This window comes from Seriola dumerili, unplaced genomic scaffold (assembly GCF_002260705.1).
Source record: "Seriola dumerili isolate Sdu_G_001 unplaced genomic scaffold, Sdu_1.0 BDQW01000167.1, whole genome shotgun sequence".
NCBI classification, from domain to species: domain Eukaryota; kingdom Metazoa; phylum Chordata; class Actinopteri; order Carangiformes; family Carangidae; genus Seriola; species Seriola dumerili.
In genome coordinates this window covers 181,815-201,285 of record NW_019174422.1, presented here as the reverse complement: position 1 = coordinate 201,285, position 19,471 = coordinate 181,815, and the positions used below count along the sequence as shown (strand labels likewise).

Genomic DNA, 19,471 nt, shown 5'->3' with positions numbered 1-19,471 from the left:
GCGTTGAGCTCTCAGGGCCACCGTAGTTTTTGAACTTGGGACAGATCCCAGCTGGCTGTTTCCCTCCAGCGACACCCAGACATGGACAGGAATATCACATTTCTCTTGGAAAGAAAGCAAATATATGTATTTCCCAAAATGTCTAACAATCCCTTTAAGCAGTGCTGACAACTCATAGGCTACACAGACAGCATTCAGCCCGACAGAGGAACCTCTTTCCAAAGCAGATCGCCAACACCACCTTTCATTTTATTATGCAGAATACTTTTCAACTTCACCCAGCTGGAATTCTTTAGGTTGTCTAATATAGCCAGTAAATACCTTGGCCAATCACAACAGCTCAGTGATAACACAGTCATCTCAGCACGGAGAATAACAAGAACCAGGAGATGCACTGGTCAGAGCGGAGGCTGGCCCACAGAGGGACAGTCACTGGGCTTTGAAACAAAGAAAATTCCTATTCAAACCACGTGGGGGAGTAGGTGCTCCAACTATGGAGACATTTACCCTTCAGAGCAGAACTTGCTTTATTGCATCACACGACAGTATTGCAGTTTGCTTTATGTGGGAGAGACGACTCTAATCACACGGCTCGAGCAGCGACTCTACAACAGGGGGTCAAAAACTAGAGACTAGACTCAGTGTAGCTTAGAAAGGTTCATTTTATAGATAAGGTTTATTCTGGTTAAACAAACAAACAAAATAACAACCTGATGACATTTACAGACTGCCACAGTCGAGCAGGGAGGGAATCCAAGTCCACAATGCTCATGCTCCATCTGAGAGTCCACTAAAATATCAACAGAATATCAATATTACATCTAGATCAACAGCCCAATAGATCAGGAGCCACCTTAGCACTTCTCCAACTTATTTTTTCATTTTGAGAGGGTTAGTGCATATATATATATATATATATATATATGTATGTGAGAGGTGTACAGCACTTATCATTTTTATGTATGTGTGAAAGTTACTGTGTGTGTATACCCCTATTATTTAAATGTTTTATCCCCTTTGTATATAGACATGCTTGATGGCACTTACCTTGGCTCTTGAGGTCATCTTATTGATTGGCCGACAGGACGGAAAAGAGAAAGAGGAATTTAATCATCATATGGAGTGTGGGAGACGGTAACAATATTTACACTCTGTTGCCAGCGCTCGGACCCGCAGTCGTGGCGATCCAACAACCATCTCTTCTAACCTAACACCCCAACCAGCTAACCCTTAGACCAAAGACACCCTGTAACAAAAGATGTCACATTACACGCAGCTCCAAAGGTAAGAAATGGTACACACTTCCTGTCTCCTAAGTGGGATTGTGATTGCTTGTTCATGTCTAAACATAACAACAAACTAGATAGACTAGATACAGTATGTGTTTAGAAAGAAGAAGAAAGAAAGAAAGAAAGAACATTATTACCCTAGGAAAAGTTTTCAGTTGACCCATGCAGTCTTTTGTTCAGTCTTTTGTTTTTTAAGCTTTGCCTTTGATAATCAGTGTGAATTGTTTTTATCTTACACTTGTAGCTTGCAGCCAGGAGTACTCCCCATAACTGTGCCGTAGTATCCTACCATTTCTAATAACCCTATACATTACTGTCACTTTATTTAAAGCTCACAATGCTATAGCATATTAATGGTATTTATAAGATTTTTCTTCCATTTCAGGACTTATACTGTATTGTGATACGTTATAGAGCAGTTCTCTGTGTGTCTGTATAATTAGCTGAAGTCACAGTAGTCATAATGTGCTGTGTAAACCAGGGCTCAGATTCTTCTTTTAAATACTTCTTTCACTTTTGCATGGAGCTATAAAGCATTATGAACATTGAACATATAAAACATTATCTCCACCACTTATAACACTTAATAAAACTCATTATCGTCAATTGACTGACATGTATGACGATAACCATTTATAGAGTTTTATAAAGCCTCATGAATGCATTATAATGTCTGTGCTTATAATGCGTTATGCATTACCTTCGGAAAGTCTTTTCCAAAAATAACCTGTTGATGGAAATTGTAGCATTTCTGATTCATTTCATAAAGAAATTATATTCTTTTTATCCTAATGAATAATGACTAAATACATAAATAAAAGATACTTCAACGACAGTAGTGACAAACTATTGTTAATATTTTTCTGGATGACAAAGTTTTCTTGTTGGGAGACAGATGTCAGTGTTCTGGCACCAGAGTCGATTCGGAGATGTGGATCAAGTGTTTTATTTAGTTAGTTGCAACAGTTTATTAGTAACAGTTGTGCAGAGCTAGGATTCGGTAAACAGAACTATGTAAAGAGTATAAAATGCATTCACTCTAGACAAATATATAATACCAGTAAGCACTTTGCATTCATACTTGTTCAAACATAAGAAAGGACACACGCTGCGCATGAAACTATACCCATCTGAAAAAGTCTAAAGATCAGAATAGTGGGACAGAAAGAGAAAGCTCTACATACACACCCTGTATTCAAACACTGGCTGCACTTTAAACAGTCACCTGTCTGGATTACAATCAGATAACTGCTTCCGGCCAACAGACCCTGAGGGCCCCAGGTTTAACGGTGGTATTCTGGTAATTTGATTCATTTCAATTCAGTACAGTCACATTACTTTCATGTCCAAGGAAGGAATAGTGTAAAAGCCTCTGATGCTTCAAACAAACCAGGTCTTAAGACGTGTCATCCAATCATGTCTGAAGTGTTTGTCCTCGCTGGATGACGTGTGTGTGTCTTTGTCATCTCAACGTGATGAATTTTACAGTAACAACACAGTTTTGGACACAGTCTTTCCCAACCACCATCAAAAAAGTATGAGTGAAGGAGATCTGCCAAGAGCTCTGGCGTTGTGTCTGACTGCCAGAAGCCGAGTAGCAAATTTGTTATTTTATCCAGTTGTATGGTATATATTTATACGCTACATCGTTGGATCCTGGTGGTTTCAGTCATCTGACTTCAGGATGTTGAGTAATAAGCAACTGGAAGTTGGCTGTTGGCCTGTTGAACTGCTCGACTGTGACTAGCATAGCTAGGTTGGTTTTAGCCTGGTGGCTAGGCTAGCCCGTCGCTTTTACTGAACTTTCATACAACTTGAACTTTTTCATAAGACGTCCGGGTTTTAACTTATGACAGCAACAGCTGGAGCAAATGCTGAAGGAGCCCCACCTACCTCTCCTTCCGACTGTAAGCCTCATCAGTCTCAGCGAGAACATCGCAGGCCTGGAGAACAGGATCTCAAACCTCTATGAAACCTAAGAGGCTGAGAGGCAATCGGATACAGTTATCGTTGGAGGCCCTGCCCAGGACATTGGCACTAGTACTGTAGAGCGCGCCGTCATGGAAAACCAAACCAAGAAACCAAGCGTCCTAAGTAGCAACCTGAATGACAGTGTGATTCTTCTCAGTTGACCCCTGACATCTGAGACTTACATATGTGACCCTCTTTTTCTTCCATCACATTTTGTCATTACTGGAAAATCTGCCTCCTCCACCCAATGTGTGACTAATGTGCTTTAATGGTTGAGATAAAACTGTTGCTAAGGTTAGTGTGTCTAGGTGTGACTGTCGTAGGTGGAGGGAAAATGATTATGTAACTACGTCCTCTGTTCCCTCCCTTGTGTGGATGAGCTGATCAAAAAGTGTGGAGACTTCTTTTAAAAATCAGAGAATCATATTATGAACAATTTCTTTTATTAAATAGTCATTTAATTCTTTTTTTTTTTCTTTTCCACCGAGAGACCTCCACTCCACTTACTGAACCCTAACCCCTCCCATGAAGAATGGAAAAAAAAAAAGATTAGATTAGAAAGTCTTTATAGTCCCAGAGGCGCAATTTGGTTTCCAACAGTTGTCAAGACAACATATACACATTAAATACTATAGAGACATAAATATAAGTAACGTACAGTAGATGTCAGCATTATAAGTTGCAGTAAGTATTTGTTAACTGTGATGACAACTAGGCCAGCAACTTGTTTAAAACCCAAACAGCTGACGGGATAAATGATCTGAAATATCTCCTCCCTGATGGCAGGAGTCAAAACTCTGCATGGAGAGGATGATGAGGGTCTGCCAAAAATGACCTTTGCCCTCTGAGCGACTTCATAAACATGGCTGAGATCATTCAAGTTAGTGCCAATGATCTTTTGGCAATGTTGAACAATATTAAATATTTCCCAGCTTATTTTTATACCCTGCTGAGGTTCCCAAGGCAACAGATCACTGCAAAAGTTCAAATTCACTAGAAAAAATATGAACAAAACATTTTTAAGAGTGTTCTGTCAATATGCCCAACAACCAGATTCATTAATGTCGCTGTGGCATCCTCCACCCCCGTCATAGGCCAATTGTAGTGGGTCAATTACGCGCTGTGTCATAGCCAGTGAGCTCTTCTTCATGATTCATTCAAAACCTTTCAAACCTAATGAAGTGAGCGCCACAGGATCATAGACATTCAGCACTTTCAGTGATGGAATCTTAGCCGCTGGAACAACGATAGATTCTTTCTGATAACTGATAACGAGAGCAGGAAAATAATCATAATTATAAATAATCGTCAATAATAATGGAGCCGACCTGCCTTGTGTCAACTGCTGGTGTGATGGCGTGATAATGTGGGGAGTGTCGCCCCCCGTCTCCAGGCCTGAATCCAGTAGAACACCTTTGGGGATGTGGTAGAACAGGAGATTGGCAGCATGAATGTGCAGCTGACTCTTGTGACTCGAGGACTGGTTCGATGTTCTGACAGTCCAGCTAAGAAAGGGAGTACCAGTGGGTTACTTGTGGTGGCCCCCGATACAACAGAAGAAGATCTTTGACAAAACTGCATCCACTGAGGAAGACCTCCAGAAAAATCTGGTCAGTGAACCTCAGATATTTTATTTCATGTGGTGTTTAAATAGTTGTTTCAATTCCAGTTTTGTCCACATTTCCATGGGCGCCGGTTTGGTTTTATCTTTGTTGGAGACATTTTTTGTAACATAAAAAGTTGTGTATGTGCACTTGGATCTAAGTCTCCTCCGGTCTCTTTAATATGCAGATGTGACATCAGAGCTCACCTGAGAGCTGACAACTCACCTGCCTGTGTTTCTAAGGATGCTCATGATCCACTCAGAGGGGAGGGGGGGAATTACTGTAAATAGCAAATATTTCTCCCACTGGTTTCAAAGAAGATAAATGTTTAAACTGATGATAGAACATTCTCATTAGCTGAGCGCAGCTGTAACACTTAATTGCTTCTTTAAAAGTACCTGATGTCTAATTTGCTTTTGGAGGCATTTCCGCCTACAGTGATAAAGTTACATAATAAAACAACATGTGTAAGCAATGATCATAAATTAGCCAATAGCTGTCCTCCAAAACGTTTAAACTTCCACTGCCACGTTGCAGCTAGTTAACAATCCCTAATACAGTTTGAGGATGATGGTTACCACGTCACAGCTGAGTGTGATGTGTATTGGTCTGTTGTCCATAGTTAACAGTACCACTGTTTTGACAGTTGACTGTCCATTAGCTGGTGGTGAAGGGTCAAATAAAATACATGTTCAACAATAAATACGTGAACATAGGAGAGGCAATCTCTTTTCTCGCACACGTCAATATACAACACATGCTGAAAAGGTGCGTCCATGTGATCGACGTATTCTGTTTATTACAGTACAAAATCTAATTTGTAATATAGTGTTTGATGGGCATCCCCACCCTGTGAACTGCTGAGAGGTCAAAAGGCACGCATACACACATATGCTCCCATACATACCTATAAACCACACCCAAACAGAACACACCCTGGCCCTATCACTCACAGTTACTCATTTACAAATTTTGCAACTTCAAGTATGGCAGCAATTCAGCATCCACAGCAACCACCCACCCATCACATCCACTTGGATGACACAGCACTCCCCTGACCCTTCCTAGTCCTCTATATAAAGGACCCCACTCTGTCCCTTCTGTCTTCCTCTGCTGCTAACTCACAGTTAGCCATGGATACGTTACAGTCTCTAATTTTGCTCTTATGGATGTGTTGCTGCATAACAGGACAGGCACAGCACAGGTGAGTCCACTCTCCAACAATGATAAAAAATATAATACAATGAATGGTAAAATAAATACATAATGTAAGAAGTTGAATAATATTATTCTGGGGTCATGGGTACGAGGGGGGGTCATCACCTCAGCATTTTTAAAATCCTCACTATTGGCCTGCAGTGCTATGGTATCTGTGTAAATTATTATATTCCAATAACAATGTATAGAGTTGCATAGAATGCCTTAAATAATAGTGAGGGGACTTTATTGTACTTACTGACCCACTATTATCAACTCACTGCAAATCTTTTTACACTTTTTACACTTTCGAGACAGGTTACAGGGTCAGTGTTAAATAGTATGAAGCCTCAGTTTGTAAACTGGTGATTTGTGACAAACTGCTCACACACAGATTGTTGCTTCACAGATGCATAAACCTGAGATGAATTCACGTCCTACAGCATTTGCCAATTGTTTGCTTGGATATATTTACACTTTATATTTCAGACACATTTATGTTGTTATATTATGTTGCGGCTTATACAACCATAGGGGTCTCCTGTATCTAAAGTAAATAATTCACTTGTTGTATATTTAGATATTGGTGTATTTTCTCATGAGGCGTTTGTACTTTACTGTAATGAACTTTGACTGGAATCTCTCCCTGTCCTTTTATCTTTTTACAGTTTACACAAAACACAAAGACAAGATGGTAAGTTGTTCTCAATGATCCAATCTATTGTTTGCATCTTTATTGCACATTCACACACTACAACACAAGTTAAAAGGTAGACAAATATAAATTTGATAAAGCATGCTCACACAGAGATAAGACAGTGGTACAGCATATGATCCACTGCTTCTACCACACTGTCCTCGACAGGGTTCGAATTATGGGGGAGATTGGGGGAGTACGGGAGATACCCCCGATTAAGACCCCCCCCCCCCCCAAAAAAAAAAAAAAAAAAAAAAGAGGTGGGGGGGGTGATAGGGGGGTTGAACAATTTATATATCCTTCTTACCTGTAATTTTAAAGAATACATTAATGCCGGAAGAATCTTTTACTACGATCTCATACACCCCTAAAGTGGACCATACCATTTCTTTACCTCGAAGTTAGCTGAACTTCTCGTCAGGCCTACCAGTACCTCACTCCCGTCAGTGGCTGGCGTCTCTGCACCTGTGTGTCGCTCAAGCAAATTGAGACACTGTAGGTAAATGTAATTCCCAGAAGCTATCTATCTAGCTTGTTTAATACACTTACCTTCTTACCTTCAGAGTTCCTGAATTAGACAAGTGTCAAGTATCTACAGATGAACACCAATGTTAGCTAGTTCCTAACTTTACCTCAAGTTACAGTTTAGCTAGCTAATGTTAGCTTGCTGACAACGCACCTCTTTATTTCCAGCGTTAGCAGATCATTTCATTACCAATAGAGAATGGTACATATGAACTAATGTCAGCTAACACTTGTGCTCAGTCATGAGCATTGACACAATGGATGGTTAACTAACATTTTGACATCAATACGGAGTCAATTCTTTCATGTTAATACTCTTTTGTGCCGTCGTGGGGGTTTAGTTAGTCTTTTACATGTTTGATATTAGCTTTTATAATAGACACCCACTTTGTTTTCACTCGGAAATCCAGGAGTTTTACCTTTTGGGTCATTGAGCAATAACAAAAAGTTAGTTCGTTTAATAATAATTATAATAATAATGATGAAAATAGTTACGTTTATTTATGTAGCACTTCACAAAAAACAAAACAAAAAAGAGCAAACAATATCTTTGCCAATAGCTAAACTTAAATCACAATAACCACAGATTGTTTTGGTGTTAATTGACATTACATTGCTGCTCTTAACTGAGTTAACTGTGTTGTATTTCTGTGTCTCCAACAGAAGTGCTAACCTCCTGTGACTTTAACCAGAACAGTGAACCATTCTGCAGGTTCAGCCAGGACAGCACAGACAACAGTGACTGGACCCGACATAGAGGTCCAACCCCAACACCTGGCTCTGGCCCTAGTGGAGACTACCCTGATGGAAGTCAGTCCTGAGTGCATGGTTTATTTTAAATATTTCATTTCTGTAAAATTACCTAATTGGCAAGGTTATTTAAGGTTAATTTAGAGATTTAGTATGATAAGATAAAGACACATCCTCTGTCCTTCTGATTCTCTCTGCAGAGGGATACTACATCTACCATGAGTGTGATAACGTGGCTAACGGTCAGAAAGCTCGGCTGCTGAGCCCTGCCCTCTCATCGTCGGCCTCTCAGATCTGTGTCCAGTTTCGATACTACATGTACGGCTCAGATAATCAGAATGTGTTGAGGGTTCTGGCTAAGAGGCCCAGTGGAGACGAAGAGGTCTGGAAGAGGACCGGAATCCAGAGTCCCTCCTGGCTGAAGGGCTCCGTCACCGTGTCCAAACCCAGCAGTCAGAGCGTCACAGTGAGTGTTAGCAGGTCACTGTAGCTGCGTTATCAATCAAAAACAGGGACGTAAAGCTGAGAGAGGCAACTGGGATGATTGACTGATTAAAAATTTTAAGTGTTTATTCAGAATTCACTGTTAAATCTTGACAAACTTCTTAGACTTACCAAGTCTAAATGAACTCGAGAGTCCTGCACACTGACAGCCACTTGAAACTAAAACATTACTTGTCCTTTTCACCTGTTTGCTATTGTGCTGACATGAGGAATATTTTCCCAAGCCTGCATTGCTTTGACAGTGACTGCATTGGAAAAGTTAACCTTTTTTTTTGTCTGAATTGGAGAAACAAGGTAGAAATTTTCATGCGTAAGTGCATATTTGTTTCTTTCGGACACTTGTATTAAATTCAAATATTAAAATATTGACATAACTTATGAAATGTAAAGAAAATCCTCTGTCATGCCAAACTAATACACAATTCACTTTAGAATTCAGACTGTGTCATTAAAAATCTCAACTGAAACCCACAACAATACTAATTGTACCAACAATTTTTCAACATGGATGATAACAATAGACTGAAAATTGATCTTTTAAAATCTGTACACTATATAAATTACATTTTTTTTGTTTTAAGTTTTGAGAGCTACATTAGCTCTAAACTCTCTGATCTCAATAGAGACATGAGAAAGACACTGAACGTGTTGCTACAAAACAGACTTATTCATCAGTTTCTAATCAGTGCACACAAACTTGCACAGATTATTTAGTTACTCTTATCTCCTTTTACCCTCACAGTTTACAGTTTATATTGTTTTTATAGCAGCTGTAAAACAATCTAAGCTTCAAGAGGGTGTTGGAGATGAACCTGAGGACAGATCAATTGTAACACTGTTACTTCATCACACAGTCAAAAACACACAGTCACACCCTGAGCAATAAACCTGGGCTGTTTTATTTACATAATGTTTCTGCTCATCAGTTTGGATTTTGATGGCACTGACACTTTGTCACAATCGCACATGTCACATGTTAGGACACTTCGAACAGTGCATATTTGAATCGGTTCAGTATGCATTAAAGGGTCCTTTCACCCAAATCAAAAAAAATTCCTTAGAGAACAAAACTCCTCATGCACGGCCAATATTAGTGGTCAGGTCCTGGTTGGTTGCAGGAACAACTGAAGTCAAAATCAAACTTAACCACCACACACTGAGATCATTTCACTGTGACTTTTATTGAGAGCGAACAACGTGTTTCGCCTGTGGCTTCGTCAGGTTCACTCAGTAAAATTACAAGAGCATTCACAAGTGTGATAAATACACACACATAGGTCACATGACCAGTCACCATCATCCTTTATTTATTTTTCAGTATTTTAACTTTTTTTTCAAAAGATAAACACATTACAAAAGGTCAACATTTTCCAAAACCATGATAATAATATTATACATTATCAATAATCATGGCAGTATTGATATAACTACAGCTAGACCTACACCTAGCGTATTAGGAAAAATAAGACAAGTAACTTCTATATACACAACTAGCTGCTAAACTGGCTTAAAAAAGTCCTTATTTATCTAAAATATATTCCTCCATCTAATATGAGGCTTCAGTAGTCAGACTTACAGTATGTTGTCTAAAGTCTTCATAGCACAGACATAAACAACCTTACACGCCATCAGGACTATCACCTATGGATGGTTAGGGTTCAGTGGGTTAGGATGGACTCTTGACTATAATAGTCAAATCCAAGTTTTAGTGAAAATTTTAAACAAATTTCTAGAAAACTAGTAAAAGACAATGTAAATAAACACATTCCCATCCACTATTGTTTTATGGATATTAGGATTTGGTGGTGTTAATTCTCCAGTCCTAACAAGATGACATAATTAAAAGAGCTCCAGTCAAAGCTTAAACAAACGAAAACAGTGAGGAAAACATGGTAGAAATTTACATCTATGTTGGTTTCATGTGTTAATGTGAGGAGAGTTACAGTCTCCTCATCAGTTTACACTCCACTTCTCTCCAGTGAAGTCACATGCTTCATATATTTCATGGTTTATTCCCCTAAGTCTCTGTTGTATTTTGTCATTGTTTTGTTGATACACCGTCTTTTCCACCTCAGCCGAGCGTAAAAACAATAGCAATATTATATGATATAACAAAAGCTATATTTTTTTGTTAATGCTAATTTGCTGATAAAAGAAGGCTGGGAATGCACTTATTGTCTTCTAAATAAAAACTCCAAAGTTGAGGTAAATTCAGCTACAACTCACTGTAACCTGAGATAATTTTCCATGAAAATTCATCTGCAAAGCTGAACAGCGGCTTCAGGGTGTTGATGTTTTCTCTCTGTGTCTATAGATCGTGTTTGAGGCACAGAGAGGCTTCACTTCTTCCTGTGACTCAGCTTTGGACAACATTGTCATCACTGAAGGCGCATGTCCCTGTGAGTTTACATACACACACACACACACACACACACACACACACACAGAAACACACACACAAACAAATATTGCTGTATGACTGACTGAAGGTTCTGTCCACAGCTTGTGTCTCTGGCTGTGATTTTGACACTCTTGACGACCTGTGCGGGTGGACGACTCAAACTGATAACCCTGATGTGTTCGGCTTTAGTCAGTGGATTGGACCAACAGACACTGAAGGCACTGGACCTGATGACGACTTCTCCAAACCTGGATGTAAGTGGTTCTTCTTTTTCAAAAGGCCTGTATAGAGATAACTGTTCTTCTTGAATTTGCAATATTCTACTACATCTACGTCTATAAAATAAAATTGTTTAAACTAAGTGGGACACTGAAGCCTATTTTAATTCCTTGATGACCTCTATGAAACACTTGTGCCAGTCAAGGAAAGATGGAAACAATAACCCAACCAGTGAATACTAAAACTAAATCAAAATAAAGTAATAGGTATTGAGAAAATAAAAGTTTTATTTTGTTACATTATTGTGGTGTAGAGAATAAATCAACAAGCAAGCAAGTGTTTATTCTATTTTACTAAATAACAAATTTTCTTATTTTGACCATGTAGTTGGTGCCTACATGTTGTTGGATGCTTACGAAGCTGTCCCTGGAGTCAGTTCTCAGATCAGAAGCCCTGTAATAACCCCCTCGTCTGGATGTTTGGACCTCACCTTCCACTACTACCTGTATGGCACCAGCACCACAATGGAGCTCAGAGTCCACACCATCACCGCAGGTAAAATTCTACATTTATTGTAATGTGCATAGACAGACAGAAACAAAGCCAACCTGAAAATATCTGTTTTTGCATGAATTTGTTTCTGTATTGACCAGGTGGAAGCCTTGGACCTGCTCTCTTCACTGTCAAGGGGAACCAGGGTCAAGGCTGGAAGCCTGCAGAGGTCCGCTACCTTGGAACTGCTGCTACTCAGGTAAATACTAGAACTTGGTGTGTCTCTGTGTATATTTATGTGTGTTCGTACAGCTTTACAGTAACTTACTTACTAACTTACATGTATTTCAGTTTGTGATTGTGGGTACCTTTGGAGAAACTCCTCAGACAGATATCGCTGTTGATGCTGTGTGTATCATGGCCTGCAAAGGTGAGAAACTGAACAGAGGGAATTGAAGTTACTATCGTCACCATCTCAAATACACATGTGCTCTGACAATGACAGATGTTTTCAAATTATTTATCTTTCACTTACAGCTCAGCCAACAACTCCTGTACCACCAGTAACAACTGCTGGACCAACTACAGCAAAACCAACAACTGCTGGACCAACTACACCAAAACCAACAACTGCTGGACCAACAACGGCAAAACCAACAACTGCTGGACCGACTACACCAAAACCAACAACTGCTGGACCGACTACACCAAAACCAACAACTGCTGGACCGACTACACCAAAACCCACAACGGCAAAACCAACAACTGCTGGACCAACAACTGCTGGACCAACTACAGGAAAACCCACAACGGCAAAACCAACAACTGCTGGACCAACTACAGCAAAACCAACAACAGCTGGACCAACTACGGCAAAACCAACAACTGCTGGGCCAACTACACCAAAACCAACAACAGCAAAACCAACAACTGCTGGACCAACTACAGCAAGACCAACAACTGCTGGACCAACTACAGCAAAACCCACAACGGCAAAACCAACAACTGCTGGACCAACTACAGCAAAACCAACAACGGCAAAACCAACAACTGCTGGACCAACTACACCAAAACCAACTACAGCAAAACCAACAACTGCTGGACCAACTACAGCAAAACCAACAACTGCTGGACCAACTACAGCAAAACCAACAACTGCTGGACCAACTACACCAAAACCAACTACAGCAAAACCAACAACTGCTGGACCAACTACAGCAAAACCAACAACTGCTGGACCAACTACAGCAAAACCAACAACTGCTGGACCAACTACACCAAAACCAACTACAGCAAAACCAACAACTGCTGGACCAACTACAGCAAAACCAACAACTGCTGGACCAACTACAGCAAAACCAACAACTGCTGGACCAACTACACCAAAACCAACTACAGCAAAACCAACAACTGCTGGACCAACTACAGCAAAACCAACAACTGCTGGACCAACTACAGCAAAACCAACAACTGCTGGACCAACTACACCAAAACCAACAACTGCTGGACCAACAACGGCAAAACCAACAACTGCTGGACCGACTACACCAAAACCCACAACGGCAAAACCAACAACTGCTGGACCAACAACTGCTGGACCAACTACAGGAAAACCCACAACGGCAAAACCAACAACTGCTGGACCAACTACAGCAAAACCAACAACAGCTGGACCAACTACGGCAAAACCAACAACTGCTGGGCCAACTACAGCAAAACCAACAACAGCAAAACCAACAACCCCTGAACAAACAACGGCAAAACCAACAACTGCTGGACCGACTACACCAAAACCAACAACTGCTGGACCGACTACGGCAAAACCAACAACTGCTGGACCGACTACACCAAAACCAACAACTGCTGGACCGACTACAGCAAAACCAACAACAGCTGGACCAACTACAGCAAAACCAACAACTGCTGGACCGACTACACCAAAACCAACAACTGCTGGACCAACTACGGCAAAACCAACAACTGCTGGACCGACTACACCAAAACCAACAACTCCTGGACCGACTACACCAAAACCAACAACTGCTGGACCGACTACACCAAAACCAACAACAGCAAAACCAACAACTGCTGGACCAACTACACCAAAACCAACAACAGCAAAACCAACAACTGCTGGACCGACTACACCAAAACCAACAACAGCAAAACCAACAACAGCTGGACCAACTACGGCAAAACCAACAACTGCTGGACCGACTACAGCAAAACCCACTACAGCAAAACCAACAACTGCTGGACCAACAACTGCTGGACCAACTACACCAAAACCCACAACGGCAAAACCAACAACTGCTGGACCAACTACACCAAAACCAACAACAGCTGGACCAACTACAGCAAAACCAACAACTGCTCGTCCAACTACACCAAAACCAACAACTCCCAAACCAACTTCAAAGCCACCAAGTATGACATGTCCTTATTAAAGGGTTCCAATAATGCTATTCTTTATTTCTTTCCTTCATGTATTTATTTTCCCTCATTTTTCATCAACCCATTCATTTTCTCTGTACAGACCCATGCCCTCCTGATGCAGAGTATATAGAATGTGGTCCAGCTTGTATCCCCACCTGTATGGAACCCTCCACCAACTGTTCTGGCTCGTGTATCAGTGGCTGCTTCTGCAAACCAGGCTTTGTCTTTAAGGGACGGCGCTGTGTGCCACTGGAGAAATGCGGCTGTCTGGATGACAAGAATAACTATTATGAGGTTAGATTTTCTAGTTAAGTTACCATGTACATAATTGTTTGGTGAAAAAAAAAAATGTAATGGCAAAGCAGTAAATTACGAGAAGGTTGTACACTGCCAATACTGATCCTTTGTTGAATTTTGTTTCAGCCTGGTGAGATAATTTTTGGAGACGGCTGCTCGAAGCTGTGTCGATGTGCAGGGAACTACACTTTGGAATGTGTTGATAACTCCTGTGACCCCACTGAAGAGTGTCGCGATGTTAATGGCGTTGCAGGCTGCTATCCTAAAGGTAATAATGCCTCATAACTTGTCCAGTGGTGTGATTCAATAATCGCAACACTTTGACTTTGTTATTCTTCTCTTTTTGTGCTGTAGAGTTAACCCATTGTCCTGTAACTGTCAATTCTAACCAAAGTGGAATACATCCTGCTTCAAATTAACCATGATATAAGACTGAAACTTTAATTTATTTTGGGCGTTGTTAATCTTGAAATTACTTGCCAAACATATTTTAACAACATAACTGCTAACATAAAGCTTCTCATTTGTCAATCCTCCAGGTACATCCACATGCATAGCATCCGGTGATCCCCACTACACCACCTTTGACAAACGCAAGTACAACTTCATGGGCAACTGCACCTATCTGATGTCTGCACCCTGCAATGAGACAGCTCTGCCGTACTTTGAGGTCCATGCCGACAATGAAAATCGATATAACAGGCCCACTATCTCCTATTTGAAGGCCGTACATGTGTATGTACACAAGGTGAAAATCTCCATTCTCAAAGGTGGCACTGTGCAGGTAAGAAATGAGAGGAGGGAAACAGTTAAACAGGGTGGTAGGTGGTACAATCACACTATTGTCATATCTGGAAGCATACTGTTGAAAATGCTTTTTTTACAGTTACTAACACAATTACAGTGGAATTAGTAACTGGATTTTTTTTAAATGGCCTGTAACTCTGTAATTAATCATTATGCTATTCACACCTGCTTTCCCCATACAGGTGAATGGCACCAAGGTAAACCTGCCAGTGTCTCCGGTCCCTGGTGTTTCCGTATTCAAGTCAGGAAAACACTACACTGTTTCCATGAACTTTGGTGTGACTGTTCGCTATGATGGAAACCACTTCATGGACATCAAAGTGATCAAGGAGTAAGTGAAAACTGAACTGAACTGCTGTAACTGGATACTGATATTTACGTGCATTCTTCCCCAACCCCACACACAAGTCTATTTTCAATGGAAGTTTTGAAAAGAAGCTGACTGACTGATAATAATCAAGGCACAAACGTTTGGAGATTGTATGACATGGTGATCAGGTAGCAAAAGTGTAGCTCTGTAGCTCATTGTTGCTCTCACTTCCACACATCACTAGCTTGCTGGTTTTCTTGTATTCTGCAGCTATCAGAAAAAGCTTTGTGGACTGTGTGGAGATTATGATGGAGATGCCAGAGATGACTTCCGTAAGCCAGATGGATCGCTGACCAACAGTGCCAATGCCTTTGGACACAGCTGGAACACTGATCCAGAGTGAGTAGTGCAGTTGTCATGAAGGAGGAAATTAGCTATAAAGACCAAAACTGTTTTTGTACCAGGCTGTAAACATGGTTATTTCTGCTATTAAGTTGGACATTTTAACATGGGAGTCTATGGGGATTGACTCACTTTTAGAGCCAGCCTCAAGTGGCCATTAGAGAACTGGTTCTTCAGTGTTGGCTTCATTTTTTAGCTTCGGAGGTTGCCGCTTGGTCTTAACATCATAACTGTACTCAATGAATTGCCTTTTGTTGATCCACTGTGCAGTGGTTCACACAGAGCTTCTAACTGACTGACTGTGTGTATTAACAGGTGTAATAAGAAACCCAACACCACCATCCCTGGGTGTGAAGCAGGAGAGCAGGAACTGTATGAGAGCTCCGGATACTGTGGCATCCTGCTGGACAAAAAGGGTCCTTTCGCCGTGTGCCATCCCAAAGTCAACCCCAATGTAACTACACCCACATTCACACCACACACACACACATACAGACATATGCAGTGCAGTGCACATGCATATGAAGCAGTTCTCTTTTTTAATACTTTGAGAATTTAAGTTCACCCACAATTAAAAAAACAAGCAATATAATGTCATTAAAATAGCTGTGCCATTTTCTGGTGCCCTCTGTGAACTAAAGCAAGTGACAATTCTATTCATTTCATCATATTCATTTTATTCCACCCTTGTAGTGAATCATAAGATAAAAAGACAGAATTAATTGTTGTGTAACTCAACATTCCCTGTGTGTGTCTTCAGAATTACTTCAGGGACTGTATCTTTGACCTGTGTGAGCTGGATGGAGCCAAGCCCATTCTATGTGAAGCCATTGAAGCCTACGTCAATGAATGCCAGGACCGTGGGGTCAACATCGGACCTTGGAGGAATGAAACTTTCTGCCGTAAGTGTTGGGTGAATGAATGGATGAAGAAATGACAGGAGGATAAGTGATAGCTGGGAGAGGGGGCACACAGATACACAGCAGCTCTGCACACCCTGAATGACAGGCACCTAGAGAGGGCCGGTAAAGAGACTGACTTTATGGATGTTTTCACAGTCCAATGGGTCAAAGATGCAGCCAGATTTCACCCAGTGCTCCTGATGGCCAGTCCGACTATGATAGACACACACACACACACACACACACACACCGACACAGACGCAGTGTTTGTCTGTGTGTGTGTGTGAGAGAGAGAGAGAAAGAAAGAGAGCGAATCAACAAACCGGCAATGAAGTTAGATTAGATTTTAGCACCATTCTGTCCAGTCTAAGCCTCTTTGCCCTATCACTGACTTCAGCTTCCCATCCTCCCTCTAGCCCTGAGCTGTCCCCCCAATAGCCACTATGAGCCCTGTGCAGACCCCTGTCAGCAGACATGCTCTGGGAAACCTCCCTCCTGTGGTGGGCCCTGCTCTGAAGCCTGTGTGTGTGATCCTGGCTACGTCCTGAGCGCCGGCAAGTGTGTGAAGAAGAGTTCATGTGGCTGCAAACACACCAACGGCCAGTATTATGAGGTACACAGGGGTGTGTGTGTGTGTGTGTGTGTGTGTGTGTGTGTGTGTGTTCACATGATGTCCAGGCCAGCTGTGCCCACCATGTTATTCAATGTTATTGGTTTAAGCTTCTACCTCCTAACACAGCTGAAATGTGTGTGTGTCTCAGCCTGGAGAGGAGTTTTACGTGGAGGACTGTAAGCTGAAGTGTAGGTGTAACGCCCCCTTCGTTACCTGTGTGGCCTCTGACTGTCCCCCGATGCATGAGTGTAAACTCCAGGATGGAGAGCTGGGCTGCTATCCCACTGGTAAGCCTTACTCTTGGCTCAGTGGGAACTGAAGTGGATATTAACTAAAAGCTGAGTTGGTTGGCAGCTGTGTTATAGTCTGATGTCCTGCGGTTGTTCAGTTCTGTTGGTCCCTCTCTCTCAGGCTCTCAGGACTGTGTGGTCTCTGGAGATCCACATTACAACACATTTGACAAGAAGTTCTACAGCTTCATGGGAACATGTACCTACACGCTGGCCAGAACCTGCAAGAACAACACAGGTAGGAACAGGACATTTATGTATTTATATATTAACTATCTCTTCCATGAGGAACACAGTTTTATCATGTTTGTTTTTCTCAACATTTGACAAAGAGGCATAAAGTCACATCGGATTTTCACTGAAATGATGTTTAGGAAATACTGAACTTTGTTTTATGTGTATGGAGCGAAATCTGATCAATGACAACTGCTTGTGAAAGTGAGTTAATTAATCCGATCTTTGCAACACAAGAGAACTAGTTCTCTGATGTTTTCCCTCAACTGTGGAAGAGGCTGATATGAATTTACTCACTTGAGTGACAAAAGGTTTGGTGTTGTGCTCCCTGCGCAGGTCCTTGGTTCTCAGTGGAGGGGAAGAATGAGGAGAGAGGAGTGCCAGGTGTGTCCTACCTAAGAAAACTCTATGTCACTGTGAATGGAATCACTGTGACCATGATGAAGGCCAGAAGGACTCTGGTCAGTATGAAACACACACACGCACACATGTGCACACACACGTGCACACCAGCTACAGCACTCTCCCTTTATCAGTCCTAATCCTCTGGTTTAGTGGAATTACAACTTAAAGCCTGCCCATGGTTCTCTTCACCTTTTTTATTTGATCTTATCCTCATTCTTTGACTTTCATCTCTTTATTCTCTTTATTCCATAATCCCAGAAATCCGCCCACACTATTCCTCCCTATCCTCCTCTGTTTGATTTGTCAAAAGATCAAAGAGGTTTTCTCAGCGTCAGTGCTTTGTCATCTTATCCCAGAGAGCAGGAGATTTAAATCCTATGTGCTGGGTTTTTATCCATGTGTCTTATGATCTGTGATGCGTCACAGTTTCTAAAGCTGACAGGAAACTGTAAATGTGTATGAACTGTACCTGTAGCTTCTGTTTGACACCGTCTTTCCCTCTGGCAGGTGAATGGAGTGCGAGTGGCCCTCCCTCACTCCCCCTCTCCTCTCATGACTCTCAGTCTTGCCGGTCAGTACATCACCCTGCAGACACCGTTTGGCCTCCGGGTGCGTTGGGATGGAAACCATCACGCCCAAATCACAGTTCCCAGGTTGGTATAAAGGTTTGTTCAGAGGTGGTCACACCATGTCAGAGGTTGATTTTGATGATGATGATGTTTACTAAATATGGCTGCTGTCTTAATAATATGAACTGAATTGTTCTGGTGTTTTATGGTCTCCTTGTTGAAACATGACAGTGCACTTTTCTCTTTTTTGTTTGGAAAACAGTTGCACACAGATTGTATGTGCTGTGGCCCTGAGAGCTCAAAGCACTGCAACTTAAGAAAACAGACAAATCACAAACAGCCTCAAAAAACATCTTCATCAATTTGACAACACATGACCTAACTGTAGCAGCCGGGCCGGGGTTTGAGTGCTGCATATCAATCTCTCTCTCTCTCTCTCTCTCTCTCTCTCTCTCTCTCTCTCTCTCTCTCTCTCTTGCATGTATTTTCTTAAGTTGCAGTGCAGTGAGCTCTCAGGGCCACTGTATGTACGTAAAGTAAAGCAGGTAAAAAAGTAT

General features: G+C 41.4%; 1 protein-coding gene across 1 annotated transcript in view; it reads left to right on the top strand.

The window, feature by feature from the left end:
* Window positions 1-6,163: 6,163 nt before the first annotated feature.
* LOC111226904 (zonadhesin-like) overlaps window positions 6,164-19,471 on the top strand; it is a 33,315-nt gene continuing 20,007 nt past the window's right edge. The window contains exons 1-23 of the mRNA XM_022752213.1: window positions 6,164-6,167; window positions 7,947-8,093; window positions 8,234-8,499; window positions 10,852-10,936; window positions 11,040-11,192; window positions 11,545-11,712; window positions 11,811-11,908; window positions 12,001-12,079; window positions 12,187-12,851; window positions 13,303-13,406; window positions 13,813-14,099; window positions 14,186-14,379; window positions 14,509-14,650; window positions 14,922-15,166; window positions 15,372-15,520; window positions 15,770-15,898; window positions 16,217-16,355; window positions 16,662-16,803; window positions 17,220-17,416; window positions 17,565-17,703; window positions 17,828-17,944; window positions 18,277-18,401; window positions 18,853-18,998. Of these exons, the coding sequence (XP_022607934.1) occupies window positions 6,164-6,167; window positions 7,947-8,093; window positions 8,234-8,499; window positions 10,852-10,936; window positions 11,040-11,192; window positions 11,545-11,712; window positions 11,811-11,908; window positions 12,001-12,079; window positions 12,187-12,851; window positions 13,303-13,406; window positions 13,813-14,099; window positions 14,186-14,379; window positions 14,509-14,650; window positions 14,922-15,166; window positions 15,372-15,520; window positions 15,770-15,898; window positions 16,217-16,355; window positions 16,662-16,803; window positions 17,220-17,416; window positions 17,565-17,703; window positions 17,828-17,944; window positions 18,277-18,401; window positions 18,853-18,998 (3,920 nt within the window). The remainder of the gene's footprint in view (window positions 6,168-7,946; window positions 8,094-8,233; window positions 8,500-10,851; window positions 10,937-11,039; window positions 11,193-11,544; window positions 11,713-11,810; window positions 11,909-12,000; window positions 12,080-12,186; window positions 12,852-13,302; window positions 13,407-13,812; window positions 14,100-14,185; window positions 14,380-14,508; window positions 14,651-14,921; window positions 15,167-15,371; window positions 15,521-15,769; window positions 15,899-16,216; window positions 16,356-16,661; window positions 16,804-17,219; window positions 17,417-17,564; window positions 17,704-17,827; window positions 17,945-18,276; window positions 18,402-18,852; window positions 18,999-19,471) is intronic.